The 23,981-nt window shown below is 42.1% G+C and overlaps 1 protein-coding gene across 4 annotated transcripts in view; it reads right to left on the reverse strand.

The window, feature by feature from the left end:
• Positions 1-23,981, reverse strand: part of col14a1b (collagen, type XIV, alpha 1b) — a 60,791-nt gene that overhangs the window by 15,676 nt on the left and 21,134 nt on the right. For all 4 annotated transcript variants that reach the window (XM_058753528.1, XM_058753527.1, XM_058753529.1 and 1 more), the window contains 24 exons: positions 23,470-23,634; positions 23,230-23,391; positions 22,878-23,041; positions 22,539-22,668; positions 17,133-17,278; positions 16,141-16,270; positions 15,911-16,050; positions 15,710-15,836; positions 15,479-15,618; positions 14,135-14,267; positions 13,985-14,035; positions 13,548-13,690; positions 11,957-12,086; positions 10,754-10,876; positions 9,588-9,737; positions 9,370-9,486; positions 6,562-6,708; positions 5,153-5,227; positions 4,921-5,060; positions 3,925-4,048; positions 3,677-3,820; positions 2,493-2,657; positions 696-734; positions 335-473 (listed from right to left, as the gene is read on the reverse strand). In XM_058753528.1, the coding sequence (XP_058609511.1) occupies positions 335-473; positions 696-734; positions 2,493-2,657; positions 3,677-3,820; positions 3,925-4,048; positions 4,921-5,060; positions 5,153-5,227; positions 6,562-6,708; positions 9,370-9,486; positions 9,588-9,737; positions 10,754-10,876; positions 11,957-12,086; positions 13,548-13,690; positions 13,985-14,035; positions 14,135-14,267; positions 15,479-15,618; positions 15,710-15,836; positions 15,911-16,050; positions 16,141-16,270; positions 17,133-17,278; positions 22,539-22,668; positions 22,878-23,041; positions 23,230-23,391; positions 23,470-23,634 (3,124 nt within the window). The remainder of the gene's footprint in view (positions 1-334; positions 474-695; positions 735-2,492; positions 2,658-3,676; positions 3,821-3,924; positions 4,049-4,920; positions 5,061-5,152; positions 5,228-6,561; positions 6,709-9,369; positions 9,487-9,587; positions 9,738-10,753; positions 10,877-11,956; positions 12,087-13,547; positions 13,691-13,984; positions 14,036-14,134; positions 14,268-15,478; positions 15,619-15,709; positions 15,837-15,910; positions 16,051-16,140; positions 16,271-17,132; positions 17,279-22,538; positions 22,669-22,877; positions 23,042-23,229; positions 23,392-23,469; positions 23,635-23,981) is intronic.

The following is a 23,981-nucleotide window of genomic DNA, read 5'->3' on the forward strand; positions in this document are numbered from 1 at the left end:
GTGTAACATTACTTTGACATATTTTCATTATCTCCATTACGGCCATGCCCCGCCCACGCCCCGCCCCCGAGTACTCGATTAATCGTGAATGATGCCCAAAAATGCCGATCCCTGGCGCAAATACCAGCAATTTTAGCGTCTGAAAGGGAAACTCCTACAAATGCATATTCAATAAGGTCAGGCGCAAAAATAACTGCGTCCACACCTTTTCAGCGCTAATTCATCACTGCGCATCTTTAGTAAAACCGGACAGCACTGTTTTAACGCCAAAAGACGGTTTGCGCTGGCACAAGCTGTTAGTAAATCTGACTGCGGTGTGAGTGTGAAGCGTGACCTGGTGGGCTGCGTGACGAGCGCGCCGCTGCCGAGTCTGAAGCTGCTGTAGCTGTTGAAGGTCCCCGGCTCCATGGACACGCCGCTCACGCTGCTGTACAGATGCTCCATCAGCCCAAACGTCTCCATCATCCTGAACCCTGAGCACAACCATCAGTCAAGAACAAGCACATCTTCAGCAGAACCCTGCCCTCAGCAGCTTCAGATCTGCAGTCTTTTACAAACATTCAGCTCTGAAGGACTGAAGCTGGACTGAAACGAACGGCGAGAGCATCTGCAGCTGGTCCCCATCAGGAGCAGAAAGTGTGTGTGTGTGAACAGCAGAAATGACTGTGAAGAGTCTGTGTGTTTGTGTGGTTTACCTGGTAATGTGCTGCCGCTCATGGGTACTGACGGACACGCTACAGACGACAAGACAGAAACACGTCAACAAACCCACGCTCATCACACACACACACGTTTATCACGCTGTAGACTTCTATTATTTTTATATATAGATTGTTTGTAATACTATAACCAGACACAAACACTAACAGACTAAAACTTTCTGCATTATTAAAACTTTTATTTTATTTACTGTATTAGTATGCTGTTTTAAGAAATGATGATGTCCCCAATAGGAAGTTTAGTCAGGTTTATACCACTTCTGGGTACAAATTTCTCTCCGAAATATGGATAAGTTGGTACAACCACACCAGGGTTATTATGGTTAACTAAAACATTTTTGTTACTTGAAATAAAATATTTACAGTTCTCATTTTCATTTAGTTTAACTAAGTACGAAAATAAGAAATAGGGCTGTGACGTGGCCGCAGCAGGTTCAGTGATATTACGCAGCGCCTGCAAGTAGTCCCCAGCTAGGTAACTAGTTATAATATAGCTGGGGACTACTTTCAGGCGCTGCGGAATATCACTGCGCCATGGTACGGCAGCAAAGTTCCTTGATTATTACGCCGGAATGAGAGTATAGTTCCTAATCATATCAGCCTAGAAAATCGCAACTTTTCATTTACCGCCGGTCTTAGTACACGATATAACTACAGAAGAGTCAAGTTTTAAATAGGACAAATATCGAAACTCTTTGGTCATTTTTGAACGCGATGCTACTGGTCTAATCGGATTCAATGATCTATGCTAAGCTATGCTAAAAGTGCTATCGCCAGACCCGGAGATCGGCTGAATGGATTCAAAAACGGTAAAACTCAACTTATTAACTCTGGGGGAGTTGGAGAATGAGCCTATTTCCAAAAAAAGTGGAGTGTTCCTTTAAATAAGAAAGTTAAATACACCTCGTCTACCTCACGCGAGCGGCGCGGCGAGAACCCATTATAATCAGTGATGCTGTCTACACTAGATGCGGCGCGATACGACACGACAAATCCCTCACAGTAAACTGCCTCGTCCTATTTATGAAGTACTGACACGAAGTTCAAATGTCCTGCAGACAGACTCGACCTGTTGTGCTGTGACGCGGCGTCCAGTTTTGCCACATTTCTTATTAGCATCTTCCATTTACCGCTGTCTCGTTCGTATTTGGCCAGATTGGAGAAAGCCTCACCGATATAAACCTGACCAGCCGGGCGTTAAATTGCGATCGCGTGAACTTGAAGACACTTGTACGAACGCGGATGGGTGACATGAATGGAAATGATTCCAGATCGGCGATGTAGTATTTGGTTTCCATTTTTGCTGAATGCAGAATAAACTGTATTTTCCTGCGCTCAAACCTGCCAATCTAAAAGAAATGCTGTGTATGGCGTTTGATGCAATTTGTGAATTAGCATTTATAGTCTAAATAAAACAATCTGCAACTGTATATTATTACACTTGTATACAAAACTGTGTATTATGCTTGTTATAGAGTGTGTGACGTCACGTGCACTACCGCCGGTGGTTGTCACGGCGACCGTCACAGCCCTAATAAGAAACTAAAACTATAATAAAATTAATAAAGACTATATAGACATACATAAAAACAACAAAAGTTATGACAATGACAAAAACTAAAATAGCTAAATTTTGTATAAAGACAAAATTATTAAAATTTAAACTAAAATGAAAGCAGAAAATATAAAAATGGAATCCAATTCAAAATATGAACAAAAACAGTATATCACTGTAACACACACACACACACACACACACACACACACACTTACTGGCTGATGCAGCTTCACAAACAAAGGTGATGAGTTTCTCTTCGATCTTTCTGAAAGCGTCCAGGTCGTCGACGAAGAACACGTGTCTCTCGCTGGGTTTGCTGGCGATACTCACCAGCTCGCCGTAATCAGCATCAGCAAAACCGATGGCAAACACAATATAACCTACAACAAACACAGGCTATATCAAACATCAACGTAAACACAGGCATATTCAAACGAGATCCGGACCTCAGCTTGGTTCCGACCGGATAATGACCACAGCAGCATTTGACCATTTCTGAATAAAGTGAGCAGCGCGTCAAAACAACAGAGTGGTTCACACCACGAGTGCGCAGGGTCTTTTATTCTAATGATATTTAGGCATCATGTCCTCTAATATTTTCTTATCCAGAGCCAAACGTGCTTCATTCGAGTCCTTCCCGTGTGTGGTGCTTCTCTATAAAGATAGCTATAAAGAGCAGTGAGTTACTTTAACAACAGAAGCAGAAACACAGCGAGCTGCAAAACAGATCGATACTTACACTGCAGAAAACAACACTGCTGCAAATATAGGGATTTTTACCCATCACACATACAAATATGACTCTGAACAGGTTTGAGACCAGACATTTTTTATCTACATGTATGCATTATTAATCAGAATGTTAAGAGCATTTTAAAATAAACATATAATTATTAAAATTGGGGAAATTATTTGTAGATGGCAAGGAAAGACAACATAAACACTGAAATTACAGTTAACTTTGTTTTCTGCTCATGATGAAAGTGTTTTGATTATGTTTAAGCTAAATATAAAAAGCACTCCAGACTTCAAGAGGAAATCTCTGAACCCCACACAGCACATGCCCTTCTTACATGTGTATCTAAACGTAAAAAATGATAATAGCTTCATAAAACATCTGATCTTATCTTTTAATATTCATATCTAATTGGGCTCAACTGATGATTTTTTAAATAGAAAAATGATCAGAAGCCACTGGCTCTGAGATCCCAATATCCTGACTATTTTTGACTGTTTAGGGTTTGATTTATTATTTTACAAAGCATGGAAATGTGTAATATATGTAGTCCGGAGCTCCAGTGGGAAGGAGATATACTGTATATAACAGCCCTGGTTTAAAGAGTTGTGAACCGTAACACGGCAGACTTTCATCATTGTGACCGTTGCCATGGCAACACACCTTCCGTTTGGATCTCCTGGGAAACCATGAGCACGTCGTCTTGGGAACGGCCGTCCGTCAGCACCACCAGGACTTTAGGCACGCCCCTTCTGGCTCCGCCCACCGCCGAAAACACAGAGTCCTTCACGTGCTGCATCGCCCGGCCTGCAGAGGTCAAACACCGTCATATGCGTGCGCGTGTGTGTGTGTATGTTTACGGTGGATGATGATGATGGTGTGTGTGTGTGTGTGTGTGGACTGGTCTTTGCCTGTCTTTGTGTTTCCTCCTTTATATGAGATCCTCTGAATGGCGTCCAGCAGGTTTTCTTTATTATCGTACGAGCTGAGCTTGAACTCGGTGCGAGCGTCGTCGCTGAACTGTGTGATAGCCACCTGAGGGACACACAGACAGGCTTATTTAACAGGAACCCAGAGGAGGACGGCCTTTATCTCCATCTTGAAAAGAACCGGAGGCCAAAAAATTAAGGTTTGCTAGAAGAATGGAACTGGTATTGCCAGTAGCTATTGCCAATAGTTGATGGTTTGAAGTCGTCTTTAATTACCTGAAGCAAATTAAAAATAACATGGCTTGGCAAACTATATGTTCGGATAATGTGTTCTTCTGGCATTCAAAATAAATTAATACGCGTGTAAAAAATCTTCTCCTTCTACCCTTCTCTCTGTTCTCTGTGTGACTCCTCCAGCAACAATAATTGCAGCCATTTCAAGAGCAAAATAATGGCGCAAATGGCAGTAATTTGAGGAGTGCAGACGTTAGTAAATCTCGTTGCGTGATTCATTTGAAGACTCTCCTCCCATAACTTTAGCGTCTGAAAGGGAAACTCCTAGTAATGCATATTCAATAAGGTCAGGCACAAAAATAACTGCGTCCACACCTTTTCAGCGCTAATTCTTCACTGCGCATCTTTAGTAAAACCGGACAGCACTGTTTTAACGCCAAAAGACGGTTTGCGCTGGCACAAGCTGTTAGTAAAACTGGCCCAAGGTCTTTTAATGACTGAATTATTAATATTTCATTGTAAAACAATGTGTGTGTATTCACTCTTGATATTTTAGAGTTTATAATATTCACGGCTGAGTTTTTTCTGCATTGCTCTGTATTGATGTATTTTAGCATTTCCTATTAATTTTCTATGCTGGTCCTTTTTGGCTGTGAAACTGCGTGGGATTTGCTGGTTGGCCTTTTCAAATCAAGTCCAAACATTGTTTGTGTTCACACAGCGAGTGCTTGACGTGTCACTCACTTGAGTCCCATCCGGACCGATCCGGTCCAGCGCTCCGGCAGTGCTGTACAGGAAGCGGATGATCTTCTGGAAGTTATCATCTCCGATACTCCACGATCCGTCCACCAGAAACACCAGATCTGCTTTAGCGGCTCGACACACTGACGCGCACACACACACACACACACACACACAGAGCAGATGAGAACCGCTGCGTGAACACTCACCGTCAGTGATGTCATGTGACCCATACCTTCTTTAGTGGCGGGAAGAGTGGGCGGGGGGGCGGTGGTGCTGGGTGTGGTGGGCGGAGCCGTGGCCACAGGAACTACAGACACGTTTGAGTGACAGCGTTACAAAGGAAAACACAGGAACCACTTCAGTGCATGTGACGCGCTGTGAGCCACACGGCACAAAGAGAACATAGCCTTGAGTTTTATAAATGTTTGGATTCCCTTCCTCTGATCTTCTGTACAGTTACAGCATGAAGGAACATCACAGCGTTTGCTGAAAGATACAGTCAAATGTATCACTAAAATGTATCCTCTCATGTAATGGCTAACAATGGTTTGGATTTTTTTTTGTTTACATTTCAACCATTACACCTACTGCAACAACAAGACAACTACTGTATATCATGAAACGTCATTTAAACTCAAAATGTGTTTATGGCTCACAGCGATGGTCACATGTATAATCACTTGATCACATACAATCACAGTCAGTGATGCTCATCGTGAGGATCTCATGCCACGGGTCACAGTTTTAAAAAACGGAATCTCATGTTTCAAAATTATATGTTTTCTAGGAAAAATTTAATTTTTCGTCACTCAAAACTTCCCTCTTACTGAAAGTGAATAACATGACTGCATATATGTCTGTGTGTGTGTGTGTGTGTGTGTGTACATACATGTTCTCTCTCTGTGTGTGTGTGTGTGTGTGTGTGTGTGTACATACATGTTCTCTGTGTGTGTGTGTGTGTGTGTGTGTGTGTGTGTGTGTGTGTGTGTGTGTACATACATGTTCTGTGTGTGTGTGTGTGTGTGTGTGTGTGTGTGTGTGTGTGTACATGTTCTCTGTGTGGTGTGTGTGTGTGTGTGTGTGTGTACATATTCTCTGTGTGGTGTGTGTGTGTGTGTGTGTGTACATGTTCTCTGTGTGTGGTGTGTGTGTGTGTACATACATGTTCTCTGTGTGGTGTGTGTGTGTGTACACATATTCTCTGTGTGGTGGTGTGTGTGTGTGTGTGTACATACATGTTCTCTGTGTGGTGTGGTGTGTGTGTGTACATACATGTTCTCTGTGCGGTGTGTGTGTGTGCATGTACATACATGTTCTCTGTGTGGTGTGTGTGTGTGTGTACACATATTCTCTGTGTGGTGGTGTGTGTGTGTGTGTGTGTACATACATGTTCTCTGTGTGGTGTGGTGTGGTGTGGTGTGTGTGTGTGTACATACATGTTCTCTGTGTGGTGTGTGTGTGTGTACACATATTCTCTGTGTGGTGGTGTGTGTGTGTGTGTGTACATACATGTTCTCTGTGTGGTGTGGTGTGGTGTGGTGTGTGTGTGTACATACATGTTCTCTGTGTGGTGTGGTGTGTGCGTGTACATACATGTTCTCTGTGCGGTGTGTGTGTGTGTGTGTGTGTGCGTGTACATACATGTTCTCTGTGTGGTGGTGACGGCGGGTCCCTCTGTGTCCTGCAGCTGAGCATGAATGCTGATGGTGTACTGTGTGTTTGGGGTCAAGTCATTAAAGCAGTGTCTGGACGTGGAGCCACTCAACCTCACTTCCTGTTTCTCACCGTCTGAAACAGAGGATTAAATGGAATCCAAAGATTTACACTTCTGTGTGTGTGTGTGTGTGTTGACTACATCTACTGCACTGTACATCAGCATCAGGTAAAGTATGTGAACTCTTCTGAATACAACTAAAGCCAGTGCCGATCCTAGACCTCCGGGGGTCCTACGCAAAGCTGTGTTGCCGTCGGGTGGGGGGGAGGATGAAAGAATGGATGAAACGCATTTGTCCGTGTTTCATTCCGTCTCGAATCGTGCTTGCGGAAAGCGCTCGAGAAACAGCATCCCTTCTGCGGCTCAGTATACGCTTTCAACTAAAATAAATGATCATTCATGTTTTCATAACCTCTGGCCAAATTCTAAAACGAAACTAAAATGAAAACATCTTTGAGAGCACGGGGCCCCTGGTGTTTCGGGGGCCCTACACAGCTTGCGTATCCTGCGTATAGAGAGGATCGGCTCTAACTAAAGCGTATCTGAATCTCCATCTAAAACACTGTACTTTTAATAATTACTCATTTTTATTAGCTTTTGCATTTGGATATGTATTTATACTTTATCAAAGACTATGGTGTTTTAATGACTGAATTATTGTTATTTCATTGAAAAACAATGTAAGAGTGTGTGTATTCACTCTTTATATTTTAGAGTTTATAATATTCATGGCAGAACAAAATCAGACATCTGTCAAATGACACTGAATCATGTTTATATGCAGCATGTTTCAGAATCTAAATGAGGCATTTTGTTCAGTGACTTATAATCACATGAAGAGCCTCACGCTGACGTACCAAAGTTACGATCAGCTGTAAGGCTCCATAGACTGCCATCGGTTTACATACAGCTTGTTATAACCAAACACTGACCCTAAGAGAAAACTCACTGGACTTTTACAATTAACCACTGTTGTCATGCACAGTCTGGAGACTCTGGTCTGTTTTGCTTCCACATCATGTCAGACTAGTGGACAGCATCCAAAACACTGAAGTGTTTATTTTATTGCACTTCATCTATTTGCGTCTGTAAATTTCAATCTCTCAAGAGTTTTTTCTTTTACAAACAGCTAAATTTACAGTTTTATTCCTCTCTATATTCTGAAGGTTTGTTTATATTTCATTCACACTGATTTATACAACATTTCCCTCCTAAAAACATGGTGAAAATGTGTTTGTTTTCTGTCTGTTGACAGTATTTTCTGATTTATGGGAGTGATAAAGAGAGAAATACAAAACCCCTTCAGTAGAAACTAGGGCTGTCAATCGATTCAAATATTTAATAGTGATTAATCGCATGATTGCCATGAGTTAACTCGTGATTAATCGCAACTTAATCGCACATTTTTATTTGTTCTAAATGTACCTTAAATTAATACTTTTCAAGTTGACGGGGTCAAACAGAAAATGCGCACTGCGTTAATCGCGCGTTAATAAAATTAGTGCCGTTAAAATGAATTTGCATTAACGCGTTAACTTTGACAGCCCTAGTAGAAACCTTTAACTCTAACATGTCAACAAAATCAAACAAGGATTATGAACCAATTCTCAGATTTCTGTCTTGTAAAATGTATGCAAATTAGTCCATATTTAATTAGAAGATGCTTAATTTGCTTAAATAAACATGTTGTAGTATCCAGTACTGGAGTGTTAGAAAATTTACTACAGTAATGGCTAAAGTAATTTGTCTATATTATTATAGTAGAATTACCACAGCAAATTACCATTCGTAAATTACTACAGTTTACAAAAACACTATAGTATTTACTATAGAAATTTTACTACATTTTTCTATAGTAAATTTACTATGGTATTTTTTCATATGGGATTTCAGAAAACTTGCAAGACAAAAAAAAAATGCATGTCGCCTCTGGCTTGCTCAGTTGGGGACACTTAATTTCTAGCGATTATTGTCGATTTGATTGCACAGATACTATTTAAACTAAACTGAGCTAGACAATAACATCTCTGAATTCAATAATGAAATGCCTTTAACTGAAAATTGAGTGTTTAATCTTATCATTATACATTACTGACACTCTATCCTCCAATTTGATACTGTTAAGTGCTTTGACACAATCTGTATTGTTAAAAGCGCTATATAAATAAAGATGACTTGACTTGACATTCTTAATTTAATTAATTAAACTGATGAATTATGTTGAGATACATTCAAACCAAAATTTATTCAGAAACCTTCAATATTTCTCACATTATCACAGTTTATTCGCTATAGTTTAGAAAATGGTAATAAAATATGAGAAGAACTCAGAGTTAAACTGCGTCAAAACAAATTCATCTTGATAATGTCAGATAACTTTGATAGAAAGGTGTGTAATGAATTCGGCTGAATAGCTGTCAGCTGTTAAATTTAATAACACAATTATATAATACCAATTTAGCTCAACTAATCACCAAGCAATGCTTCATTTTGTTCAGTCTGTGTGTAAAAAGATCACATTAGCAATTAAAGAAAAACACTTCAGCAAAACATGCTCAGCTCAAAGTGTCTTCACTTACATAACTACAGTATACTTTTTGGTTTGACTGTATATTCATTACATACTTTACTTTTACAGATGAGCATGTCATCAGAAGGAGGTTGTGTCAGGTTTGCTCACTTCTGAGTACACACTCGTTCCTGAAGCATGTGTAAGTGTGTTTAAGTGCACTCACTGGGGGGCGAATGCAGGACGAGGCGGTACAGGTTTGCGTGTTGATGCGGCTGCCACTGAACACACATGCTGCTGGTACGAACCTGGAACGTGCTGAGGTTACTCACTCCCAGATACACTGGAGACAGACACACACACACACACACACACACACACACAGTCAAATCGAGAATTGTTTAAATCTGATACCGGAGTAGAATGGGCCTGGCTCAGACTCACGTGTTTGGGCTCGTCCGCTCAGGGCCTCGCTGGATCCCGTGGTGTAGGTGGCGATGACTTTGACGCTGTACTCCGTCCCGCTCAGCAGATTGACAATCAGCATGGTGTTCACGTCATCACCCACAAAGGTCTCCAGCGCACGGCCGGCCGCTGTCGGAGGTCAGAGGTCAGCGTGTGTGTGTGATGAGCAGTGTTGGGGAATGCATTACAAGTAACGCAAGTTACATAATCAGATTACTTTTTTAAGTAACTAGTAAAGTAACGTATTACATTTTAATTGAGAAGGAAATATCTGAGTTGCTTTTTCAAATAATTAACTCCAGTTCCTGTGTTTCTCATGTATTGGCGGACAGCTCTGGTGTTGCCATGTTGAGAGAAATCAGGAGTAAGAACATGATCTTACTGTAGTTCTAGACTAAATATCAACATTTACTCATCTCACCTGCACTAAAACACATTCAGTGTTCCTCACAATCAATAAAAACAGTAAAATACAATCTCAGAATAATTAAATATGTTAAATAACACAGATATCCTTTATTTATTTAATTCCATTTTATTAGCTAATCTCTTTGCTGCTGACCTTCGATGATCCACTCCAGCCATACTAAACAAAAATCACACATTTGTGTTTTATTTTAGTTATTGCTGAATAGTGTTGAACTTTCTTCTCCTGCGTCATATTCTTCATGTGATTTGTTTGAGCGGCGTCCTCTACTGTACAGACGTGAATTTACGGTAACACTTTAGAATAGGGAACACTTATTCACTATTAACTACGACTTTTCCCTCAATAAAGTCCTAATTTGCTGCTTATTAATAGTTAGTGCGGTAGTTGTTAAGTTTAGGTATTGGGTAGGATTAGGGATGTAGAATAAGGTCATGTAGAATAAGGCATTAATATGTGCTTAATTACTACTAATAAATGGCTAATATTCTAGTAATATGCATGCTAATAAGCAACTAGTTAAGAGACCCTAAAATAAAGTGTTACCAGAACTTTTTATATTAAAAACAAACAAGCAAGCTCTGCCCAGATTTAAAAAGTAACTCAAAAGTAACGTAACGCATTACTTTCCATACAAAGTAACTAAGTAACGTAATCAGTAATTTGTTTAGGGATATTGTAATGCATTAGTTTTATAAGTGTGGTGAGGTGCTGGTACCTGAGGTGGGCTGGTAGACGATCCTGTAGCCCATGGTGGGCGAGGGCGGCGTGTCCCAGCTGATGCGGAAGCGGTTGTACCATTCCTCAGACACACGCAGGTTACTGGGAGCAGAGAGCGGCACTGCAGAGCAGGAGACAGCAGTCACTCACTATAACGCCTCACTTCCTGTGAAACACGACTGGCCTGTACGCATTCGTTCGTTTCATTAAAACACAGGAAATGGTTGACATGCTCTCTAAGGGTGTAAATTGTCATTTGTCCATTATTTGTTCTACCTGTATAGCATGTTGTTGTTTTCGAATGTGCTTTATAAATAAATAAACTACACTAAACTATTGTGAAGATGACGTTTTCCTCTTTAGGAGAACTAAAGTACATGTATATAGTGTTTAATGACCCATCGTGACAATATAATATTATACAGAGCATGTAGTTTTATGAACTTGTGTTAAATGAAATTACAGGGAGTATTTGGATTTTTTTTATTTATACTGAATTTCAATTTGAATAAACTGAATTTAAACGAATTTGAATCCATAATTTTTTTTATAAAATTATATTATTAATTTATAGAACAATTACATTAATTAAATGTATTTAAATTAAATTTAAATGAATTTGAATCAAAATTAATATATAAAACAAATTTATAAAAGATTTAAATGAATTGAATTTAAATGAATTTATCCACCCTATTTTCCCCGTAAGAGTGCACACGGCCTTTTGTAAATGTAATGTGTCTGGCTTCCGGTGTCATCCGCTTCCAACTATTTTTAGCTGTTCAAAACAGCTAGCTTCGCTGCTTGATATTGCAAATTGGTGTGTCTTACCATGGTATTTTAACATATTTTGTCAATTATGAACACACTGGTTTGTAGTGTAAACAGTTTTACTGTTTACTGCACTTTGTTATTCTTCTCGTTATTTCCTACAGCGGCTAATGAACCGGAAGTCTCGCACATTCACAGAAAACGGCTTACTTCTGCTTTGAAGAATAAGGCGGTTAAAACATTAGTCACAATGCAGTATTATTTACAATGAACTAGTGAAAGTCAACAGTCCTTATAAAAATACACACTTTCCTCTCAGATTCATATTTACTTTACCTTAAAATCTCGACACTATTGCAAAAGTAACACGTTGACAGCTGTATGTGTTACCCAGAATCGCAGCGCGAGGCTCAGTGGAGAGCAGACTCACGTGTGCGGGCGAGGCGTGTGATGGGCGGCCCGTCGCCGTCGCTGTAGAGCGCAGAGACGCTGACGCGGTACTCAGTGTCCGACAGCAGAGGCTGCAGCAGCAGCGAGGTCTGAGCCGCAGGAACCGTCGCCTGCAGCGGAGAAACACACACACACACACACACCGTCATCAAAGGTGTTTGGATATGGGGAATGTTCCTGCGGTGAACACAAACACATTTCAGGACGACGGCCTGCAGCGCTGCATAACTCTGGGGTAAAAACCCGCCGATAAAAACTAAACACACACTTACAAAACTCCACAGAAGACAAAAATATGCTCAGAAGCCGCAGGGATTTTTGAGGAGAAATTGAAAATCACTGTAACATATACACTCTGTAAATAACATAAATGTGTCCCTGCAGCACAGAAGCAGTCATAAGCAGCACAGGTATATTTGTAGCAATAGCCAACAGTACATTGTATGGGTCAAAATTATCCATTTTTCTTTTATGCCAAAAATCATCAGGATATTAAGTACATTTCATGTTCCATGAAGATAATTTGTAATTTTCCTACCGTAAATATATCAAAACTTCATTTTTGATTAGTAATATGCATTGCTAAGAACTTCATTTGGACAACTTTAAAGGTGATTTTCTCAATATTTAGATTTTTTTGCACCCTCAGATTCCAGATTTTCAAATAGTTGCATCTCAGCCAAATATTGTCCGATCCTAACAAAACATACATCAATGGAAAGCTATTTATTCAAAAAATGACCCTTATGGTCTTATGCTCCAAGGTCACTTTTAGTGATGTTACAGCATTTGAGACCCGCTGAGGTTAAACGTGACGGATCACATCTGAACGTGTCACGGATCAAAAACAGCAGCGCAGTGAAACATAACTCTCCTCCCTTTGATACAGCTCTGGTTTAATACAGCTTTGTACACATAGGGCCAGGTTTATTAAACAGGGCAAATTAGTGCGAGAGCAATTCCAAAACAGCGCCGATGGGCGTGGAAATTTCTGCGGGTGATTTACTGACAACGCGCAAATTAAAGAACACAAGATGCAACATCTCATTTACATAATGGCCAACGCAATATACCAAGTGCAGCGCAAATTAGCATAGTTGCAAATAAGTAAAGCCGATGCTCATCAGGTGTGGGTGATCTACTTACGACACAGGCGCAAAATAGTTTAAAGCATGCTTTTTTGGGCATTAAATAATGGTGCAAATACCAGTAAGTTGACGAGAGCAAACATTAGTAAATCGCATTGCGTGATTCATTGTAATACTCTCCACCCATAACTTTTGCGTCTGAAAGGGAAACTCCTTCAAATGCATATTCAATAAGGTCAGGCACAAAAATAACTGTCTACGCCTTTCCAGCATTAATTCTTCACTGCGCGTCTTTAGTAAATCCTGACAGCACTGTTTTAACACCAAAAGACGGTTTACGCTGGCGCTTTCTGTTAGTAAAACTGGCCCATGGACTGTCATGAGACATTTATCATATGAAAATGCATTTAAATCAGCACAATTTGCAGTGTCAATATTCAGGTTATAATGTAGGAGAGGATGGAGTCAGATTCAGACGCTCACCGTCTGTTCTGCGCGGTCTCCTCGCGTACTTATGTACGACACTCTGTACTGACGCACGTTTGGACCCAGCGGATCCCACGATACACGCATGCTGAAGGTCGTCACGTCGCTCAGCTGCAGATTCCTGACGGCCAGACGCTGCACTGCACACACACACACACACAGAGACACACAAACAATGAACTGAAGCCATGATCATCAGAGCACATTCAGGGTTTTCCTGTGCTGAAACTGTTTCGGTGGCCAGCAAAACAAACTAAATCAATTTTTGCAAGGATTTCCATAGTGACTTTGTCATCAATTCCTGTTCTGAAGGTTGATGAAAGGTTGAAGAATTTTGCGCTTGGATGAACACGTCTGTAAGCGACCGCCGGAGAGCGTTTCTGACGCAGGAAAACCACTGATGACGAGTGCTGGAAACACATGAGAGATTTTACCGGCTGTAGTCGTTCTGACGGTCGTCGTCGTAACTGTTGTTGTTCTGGCAACTTCAAACACAATTAGAGAGAAAAAACATGTTAAAGTCTGTGATTCTGGTCAATATTCAGGCAGCACTGGGCGTCATGAAGGAACACGTGAAGTCAGACCTGTGGTTTCGCTGATCTCCACCGGATCGCTCTCAGATTCGTCTCTGTAGATCGCAGACAGAGAAACTTCATATTCAGTCAGAGGCTTCAGACCCGTGATGACAAACCAGTTGGAGTTATCATTGATGAGAACCTGCAGACAAACACAGAGACACAGACAGGCAGACGGTCAGAGACAGACAGACAGATGGACAGACAAACGGACAGACAGACGGACGGACAGAGAGACAGACAGACAGACAGACAGATGGACAGACAGACGGACGGACGGACGGACGGACAGACAGACAGACGAACAGACGAACAGACAGACAGACAGACAGACGAACAGACAAACGAACGAACAGACGGGCGGGCGGGCGGGCGGGCGGGCGGGCGGGCGGGCGGGCGGGCGGGCAGACGAACAGACGAACAGACAGACAGACAGACAGATGGACAGACAAACGGACAGAGAGACGAACAGACAGACAGACAGACAGACGGGCGGGCGGACAGACAGACAGAACGAACAGACAGACGAACGAACAGACAGGCGGGCGGACAGAGAGACGAACAGACAAACAGACAGACAGAGACGGGCGGGCGGACAGACAGACAGACAGACGGGCGGGCGGGCGGGCGGGCGGACGGGCGGGCGGGCGGGCGGGCGGACAGACGAACGAACAGACAGATGGACGAACAAGCGGACGAAGACAGACAAACGAACGAACAGACAGACAGACGGGCGGACGGGCGGGCGGGCGGACAGACAGACAGAACGAACAGACAGACGGACGGGCGGGCGGACAGACAGACAGAGACGGACGGGCGGACGGACGGGCGGGCGGACAGACAGACAGACAGACAGACGAACAGACAGACGGGCGGGCGGACAGACAGACAGACAGAACGAACAGACAGACAGACAGACAGACAGACAGACAGACAGACAGACGGACAGAGAGACAGACAGACAGACAGACAGACAGACAGAACGAACAGACAGACAGACAGACGAGACAGACAGACAGAGAGACAGAGAGACAGACAGACAGACAGACAGGCGGACAGACAGACAAACGGACAGAGAGACAGACAGAGAGACAGACAGACAGACAGACAGACGGACAGACGGACAGAGAGACAGACAGAGAGACAGACAGACAGACAGACGGACAGAGAGACAGACAGAGAGAGAGAGAGACAGACAGACGGACAGAGAGACAGACAGAGAGAGAGAGAGAGAGACAGACAGACAGACAGACAGACAGACAGACAGACAGACGGACAGAGAGACAGACAGACAGACGGACAGACGGACAGACAGACAGACAAACGGATGGACGGACGGACAGGTCTGTGCACCTCTTTGATCTCTCCTCCTGCCACAGGTCTCCAGGTGAGTCTGTAGAAGGAGACGTCAGACGCGCCGTGTTGCCACATCACTCTGAAACTATCGGTGGACACGTCACTGCTGCGGAGATTCAGCGGCAGAGGAACCTCACCTACAACATACACACACATTTAAAATAGAATTACTTTTTTTTGCATTTCGATTAAGTTTTAATGTGATATTGAATACGTGTGTGTCCTCACTGGTGGTGAAGCTGTCCGTCAGCGGTTCTGCTTGTCCCTCATCATACAGGGCAAAGATGGCAATGGTGTACTCCGTCAGAGAGGTCAGGTTTCGCAGTAACAGCATGGTGACCGGACCCACTTCCACCTGAGGTTATCAAAGGTCAAAGGTCAGAGACACGTCACAACAATTCAGTTCACAGTGGCCGGATGCGCTCTTACCTTATTGGTCTCCACAGCGTCCGTCTTCACATAAACGATACGGTAACCTTTGACCTTACGAGACGCTGCATCCCACAAGAGTTTAGCAGAGCTGTGACTGATGTCTGAGATGCGCAGATTACGAGCCGGAGTCAGACGGACTGAGAGCGAGAGTCAGATGGGTGATTTTACCAGCTAGTATTTAGCACACATAGGTGTTTCTCTCATGTATTGGTGGGGTTTGTACTCACGCGTGGTCTCCTGCGCGGTCATGGGGTCACTGGCCTCCTCTCCATACAGGGCATAAACGGTCACCGTGTATTCAGTCGCAGGAGTTAAACCTTCCAGTTCAACCTGAGTCACGGAGTCGGACACTTTAACCTGTAAACACACAAACACACACTCACTAGCAGTGTTGGGGAAAGTAATGCATTACAATATTGCGTTACTCCCTAAAAAAAGTAACTAATTATGTTTTTATGTAAAGTAATGCGTTACATTACTTTTGAGTTACTTTGTTAATCTGGGCTGGTTTTGCTTGTTTGTTTTTAATATAAAAAGTTATTCTTTTACAAATCTAAAAGCTCTTTCACACCAAAAGTGAAGTGAATCCGCCTCAGACTGAAGGAAATGTAGATTCACGTCTGTACAGTAGAGGACGCCGCTCAAACTAATCACATGAAGAATATGACGCAGGAGAAGAAAGTTCAACACTATTCAGCAATAACTAAAATAAAACACAAATGTGTCATTTGATGATCCCGACTCGCCATCTCCTCATTAGACACGCCTTTAGAGAGAAGTGCATCTTCACGGATTATGATTATAATGAAACTAACACACTAAGTTTTTGTTTCGATTTGATTTATTTCATTAAGTAGTAATTCATGTACTCCCCATGCACCCCTCAGATCATCCAGCACCTGCAGTGACCTTTACACACAGAAAGTAGCCCAAATAGAATTCTCCTTTTCTTAAAGGGGCGACATCCATTGTTGTAACACCACAGACATGAATTTGGGGGACACAACTTTTTTCTTAAAATAAAATATGTATTTATTAAAACAATTTAATAAAGTTGTACATGTTAAATAAAATCTATATTCACAATATAACCACTTTAGTCACTTAACCAGTCAGGTGTCATAGACTGATTTTTGTTAAAATTGTCACGCCAGACATTTGTATGCTGTGTGAGAGGACCTGTAGTGTGTGTGTGTGTGTGTGTGTGTGTGTTTTCCACCTCCTTCTCGTCTGCGGGCTCGCCCTCCGTCAGAGGCGCATACAGGATCATGTACCCAGAAGCCCCTTCTGCCTCTCGCCAGCGCGCACGCATGGTGCTGTGAGTGATGTCATGAAGCTCCAGATCACTGACCGTCGGCAGTGCCACTGACCAACAAACACAACAATCAACAACCACACAGACACAAGAACTACTGCAGGACAATAAAACAGATATAGACATATACAATCCATCAGTTCAGCATGAAATAAAACATCAGATGTGTATATCAGACATATCAAACTGGTCAGGTGAGCCCTGTTTAGTAAATCTAGACCCAGATGTGATTATATAGATCAGATGTAATGATTAGATCAGATGTGATTATAGATCAGACAGTGTATTAATAAATCATGTGATAATAGACTAATGTAATTATATAGATCAGATGTGATTATAGATCAGACAGTGTATTAATAAATCATGTGATAATAGACTAATGTAATTATATAGATCAGATGTAATGATCAGATCAGATGTAACAATAGATCATATGTGATAATAGATCAGATGTGATTATAGATCAGTGTATTTATAGATCATATGTGATAACAGATCTAATGTTATTATATAGATCTAATGTGATTATATAGATCAGATGTAATTATAGATCAGACAGTGTATTAATTGATCATATTTGATAGATCTAATGTGATTATATAGATCAGATGTAATGATTAGATCAGATGTGATAACAGATCTAATGTTATTATATAGATCAGTTGTGATTATAGATCAGACAGTCTATTAATAGATCATATGTGATAGATCTAATGTGATTATATAGATCATATGTGATTATAGATCAGACAGTGTATTAATAGATCATATGTGATAGATCTAATGTGATTATATAGATCAGATGTGATTATAGATCACAGTGTATTAATAGATCATATTTGATAGATCTAATGTGATTATATAGATCAGATGTGATTATAGATCACAGTGTATTAATAGATCATATTTGATATATCTAATGTGATTATATAGATAAGATGTAATGATTAGATCAGATGTGATAACAGATCTAACGTGATTATAGATCAGACAGTGTATTAATAGATCATATGTGATAGATCTAATGTTATTATATAGATCAGATGTGATTATAGATCAGACAGTGTATTAATAGATCATATGTGATTATATAGATCAGATGTGATTATAGATCAGACAGTGTATTAATAGATCATATGTGATAGATCTAATGTGATTATATAGATCAGATGTGATTATAGATCAGACAGTGTATTAATAGATCATATGTGATAGATCTAATGTGATTACATAGATCAGATGTGATTATAGATCAGACAGTGTATTAATAGATCATATGTTTTCCTGTAGCTCAAATAGTAGAGCATGGCGCTAGCAACGCCAAGATCATGGGTTCAATTCCCAGGGAAAGCAAGAGCTGATAAAATGTAAAAACTGTAACTTGAATGCAATGTAAGTCGCTTTGGATAAAAGCGTCTGCTAAATGCATAAATGTAAATGTAAATGTAAATATGTGATAGATCTAATGTGATTACATAGATCAGATGTGATTATAGATCAGACAGTGTATTCTAATGTGATTATATAGATCAGATCAACAAACTGGACTTAATTCAACTCAGTCGGTCTACACAGCATGAGGCAAGGGATTGTTGTGTGTTTGTTTTCACTGAAACATGGCTAAAGGACAACATCCCGGACTCCGCCATTCAGTTGCAGGCTAAACTGCTACCGGCGGACAGAGATTCATCACTGTCTGGTAAGACTCGCGGCGGTGGCTTGTGTGTATATCAACAAAGAATGGTGTAACAATGCTGCGTTAGTATCAAAACACTGTTCATCGCTGGTGGAGTTTATGTTTGTGAAGTGTCGACCGTTCTATCTGCCGCGGAGTTCACGGCCATTGTTATTGTCGCGGTTTACATCCCCGTGTGCAAGCGCAAAGGGCGCGCCAGCGAGCTGTACAGCGCCATCAGCGAACAACAAACAAATAACCCCGACGGCTTTTTCATCATAGCCGGTGACTTCAACCACGCAAACTTAAAGACAGTTTTGCCAAAGTTCTACCAACATGTGAACTTTGCAACAAGGGAAATAACACACTGGACTTTGTTTATACAACAGTTAAGGCGCATACAAAGCTGAACCCGCCCCACCTCGGTACTCGGACCACATCTCTGTTATGCTAATCCCAGCATACAGACCACTTCTGAAACTCACCAAACCGGTTCAAAAGCAAATCACGGTATGGCCAGAAAATGCCACCTCAGCACTGCAGGACTGCTTCCAGGACACAGACTGGAACATGTTTAAAGAGGCGGCCACCTACAACAACCACACAGACCTACAGGAGTACACTGAAACTGTGACTGCTTACATCAAAAAGTGCATAGATGATGTGACAGTCACCAAGACCATCACCACACGAGCCAACCAGAAGCCATGGATGACAGCAGAGGTTCGTGGGCTGCTAAAGACCAGAGATGAAGCATTCAGATCAGGAGATAAAGCAGCCCTCAAAACAGCAAGAGCCAATCTGTCTCATGGCATCAAGAAGGCAAAACATCAGTATGCTAAAAAAATCAACAACAACTTCAGCGACAGTAAAGACACTCGGACCCTGTGGCAAGCCATCCAGACCATCACTGACTACAAGGCCCGCCACAGGCCAGTGACGATGACACATCCTACCAGAGGCACTCAACCACTTCTACTCACGATTTGAGATACAGAACGACACACCTGCACAGAAACTACCCACATCTCCAAACGACCAGGTACTCTGGCTCTCCCAGCCGATGTAAGGAAGACCCTATCCAGGATTAACCCACGAAGGCTGCGGGCCCTGACAACATACCTGGGCGTGTACTGAGAGACTGTGCTGCACAGCTGACGAATGTCTTAACAGACATCTTCAACATCTCGCTGAGCCAGGCAGTCGTCCCCACGTGTCTCAAATCCACCTCCATAATCCCAGTACCAAAGAAGTCACATGTGTCCTGTCTGAATGACTATCGTCCCATAGCACTGACCCCAATCATGATGAAGTGCTTTGAGAGGTTAGTCATGCATCACATCAAGTCCAGTCTCCCAAGCACGCTGGACCCATTCCAGTTTGCATATCGTCCAAACCGTTCCACGGACGATGCAATATCCACCACTCTCCACCTAGCTCTTACTCACCTGGAACAGAAAGACTCCTATGTAAGAATGCTGTTCATCGACTTCAGCTCAGCATTCAATACAATAATCCCACAACAGCTCATCCACAAACTAAACCTGCTGGGCATTAACACCTCCTCTGTAACTGGATCCTGGACTTTTTAACTGCAAGACCTCAGTCAGTCCGTATCGGCCGCAACACCTCGAGCACTACCACACTGAGCACAGGGGCCCCACAAGGCTGTGTGCTCAGCCCGCTGCTCTTCACGCTGCTGACCCACGACTGCACTGCCAAGTCCAGCTCCAACCACATCATCAAGTTTGCTGATGACACAACTGTGGTAGGCCTCATCAGCAACAACGATGAAACGCACTACAGAGAGGAAGTGGCACAGCTGGCTGAATGGTGTGGTGCTAACAACCTGTCCTCAATGTGAGTAAGACAAAGAGGTTGTGATGGACTTCAGGAGAAACTCTGTTGACCACCCCCACTGACCATCGACGGCTCAACCGTGGAGAGAGTCGGTAGCACTAAATTCCTGGGGTGCACATCACAAAGGATCTCACCTGGACCACCAACGTCCGTCACTCAACAAGAAGGGACAACAGCGCCTCTACTTTCTCCGTCGGCTGAAAAGGGCAAGTCTCCCTCCACCCATCCTCACCACCTTTTACAGAGGCACCATTGAGAGTGTGCTGACCAGCTGCATCACTGTCTGGTATGGGAACTGCAGTGCTGCTGACCGCAAGACCCTACAACGGACAGTGAACACTGCCGCAAAGATCATCGGTGCCCCTCTTCCCTCCATCCTGGACATTTTCCTTGCACGATGCTCCAGCAAGGCCTCCAGCATCGTGAAGGACCCCACCCACCCCTCCCACAACCTCTTCCAGCTCCTGCCATCAGGAAAAAGGTACCGGAGTATCAAAGCTCGTTCTGTCAGATTGCTCAACAGCTTCTTTCCCCAGGCTGTGAGAGCTCTTAACTCAATCTCCCTGTCCCGCTCTGAAACCATGAACACCTCAGCCCCCCAACTATAAATAACTATTGACAAATTTCTCCTAAGTGCAATTCTGGGTGTGCTACACACAGGTGAGTGGGCTATACAAACCACCTGTAGTAACGCACTCGTCCCACTATATGCACACTAGACACTTTCTATAAACACTCCCTGCAACAAAGACTCAATAAGATAATATATGTTTACTTGAATATTGCACTATAAAATAATGTTTACTGGAGCATTGCACTACTAAGTCTTCTGCACTATGCGCTGCTTCCCACAAAATCTCTCTTCTGAACAATTTAATGTAAAAAAATATATATTTCCTGCACAATTTCATGTACAAATATCTCTTTAGCACTATTTCATGTACAGTATTTATGTAAAGTTCTTGTACAGTCTCAGTTTGTGTATGTGTAGTCAACTAGGTATAGTAGTATTTATAGTATATGTATAGTCAGATGGTTAAACTGTTGTATAGCCCTATTGTGTTTTTTGTTTTTTTCCCCCATATTTGCATTGCTGTATGTGTATCTCATGTCTAACTAGTATGTAGCACCGTGGTCCTGCGAGACACGACATTTCGTTCCACTATATGTCCACACATGTAGCAGAATGACAATAAAGCTCAACTTGACTTGACTTGAGATGTGATTATAGATCAGATGTGATTATAGATCAGACAGTCTATTAATAGATCATATGTGATAGATCTAATGTTATAATATAGATCAGATGTGATTATAGATCAGACAGTGTATTAATAGATCATATGTGATAGATCTAATGTGATTACATAGATCAGATGTGATTATAGATCAGACAGTGTATTAATAGATCATATGTGATAGATCTAATGTGATTATATAGATCAGATGTGATTATAGATCAGACAGTGTATTAATAGATCATATGTGATAGATCTAATGTGATTATATAGATCAGATGTGATTATAGATCAGACAGTGTATTAATAGATCATATGTGATAGATCTAATGTGATTACATAGATCAGATGTGATTATAGATCAGACAGTGTATTAATAGATCATATGTGATAGATCTAATGTGATTACATAGATCTAATGTGATTATATAGATCAGATGTGATTATAGATCAGACAGTGTATTAATAGATCATATGTGATTGATCTAATGTGATTATATAGATCAGATGTGATAGCAGATCAGACACACTCACAGGTGGTCTCGCTGCCTCTCAGCGCTTCACTGGCTGCGTTGCTGTAGATGGCGAACACAGTGATCTGATACTCCGTCAGTGAGTTCAGATGCCTCAACACCACAGAGTTCTTGTCACCGTTCACCACCACCTGCACACACACACACACCGCATTCACATATACAGATGCACAGCGGCGTCTTTCACTAGCTCTCCTAATATCACATTCACAGATGGATATTCAAAATGATACACCATGAGGCCTTTTCTATTATTGAGGCCAGCCAAAATGTGCTCAAAAGTGGCATGCTATACTACATTACTGAAGATCTTAAGTATAAACACACACACATACTGTACCTCCTCGGGTCTGGATTCACTGGACGAGTAATACACTACTCTGTACTTCTCCACCGGGCCTGCAGCATGAGTCCACGACACACGGAAGCTCCTGGCCGTGACCTCAGAGGTCACAAGGTTACTGGGAGCATCCGGTGGCCCCGTGGAATACGGATCCGTCTCACCTGAAAACACAGAGAAATCACCTAAGCAGGATAGTATAAAAGCACAAATACAACCTGCTGTTAAAGTTTTAGCTTTGTTAAAGGTTTCTCATCATTTTCGGTGGAAATGACAGTCACAGATGCTGCCATTAGAGTGTGAGACTCAATCAGCCCGGAGCAGAGAGGACACAAATCTCTCAGAAACGCACCGCTGATCTCTCTGCTGATTTCAGAGACACGCTCGCAGACGCTTCTGGTGAGTCCCTCCACGATGGAGCTCATCACGCTGAAATCAGCCGCGTTATACACGTGTGTCTCCTCCGGCGGGGAGGCGATGGCTCTCAGCTCGTTCTCATCCGCGTTCTTCACTCCTGCAGATTCACACAGTCAGAAAGCCATAAAGTATTTACAAGACTGTATTAAAGTTAGAGCTGGTTTTGTTCTGGTACCGATAGCAAACAGCTCGATCCCAGCGTCTCTGAGTCTCTGAGCAGGAGAAATAACATCGTCCTGTGATTTCCCATCCGTGATCAGAATCCCAATCTTAGGAACATCAGGCCTGGATCCAGATTCAGCTTTGAAGCTGTTCTCCAGAATATACGTCAGAGCAAGACCTGGAGAAACACACACACATGCACGAGCAGATGCGTTACAGTGAAAATCATTTAGATATGAGTGTGAGTTTGTGTGAGTGTGTGTATGAGTGAATGTGTATATGAGTGTGAGTTTGTGTGAGTGTGTTTATGTGTGAGCTTGTGTGAGTGTGAGTTTTTGTGAGTGTGTATATGTGTGAGTGTGTATATGAGTGTGAGTTTGTGTGAGTGTGTGTATGAGTGTGTTTATGTGTGAGCTTGTGTGAGTGTGAGTTTGTGTGAGTGTGTATGAGTGTGAGCTTGTGTGAGTGTGCGTATGAGTGTGAGTTTGTGTGAGTGTGAGTATGAGTGTGAGTCTGTGTGAGTGT

The sequence above is a fragment of the Onychostoma macrolepis genome, chromosome 19 (assembly GCF_012432095.1).
Source record: "Onychostoma macrolepis isolate SWU-2019 chromosome 19, ASM1243209v1, whole genome shotgun sequence".
NCBI lineage: Eukaryota > Metazoa > Chordata > Actinopteri > Cypriniformes > Cyprinidae > Onychostoma > Onychostoma macrolepis.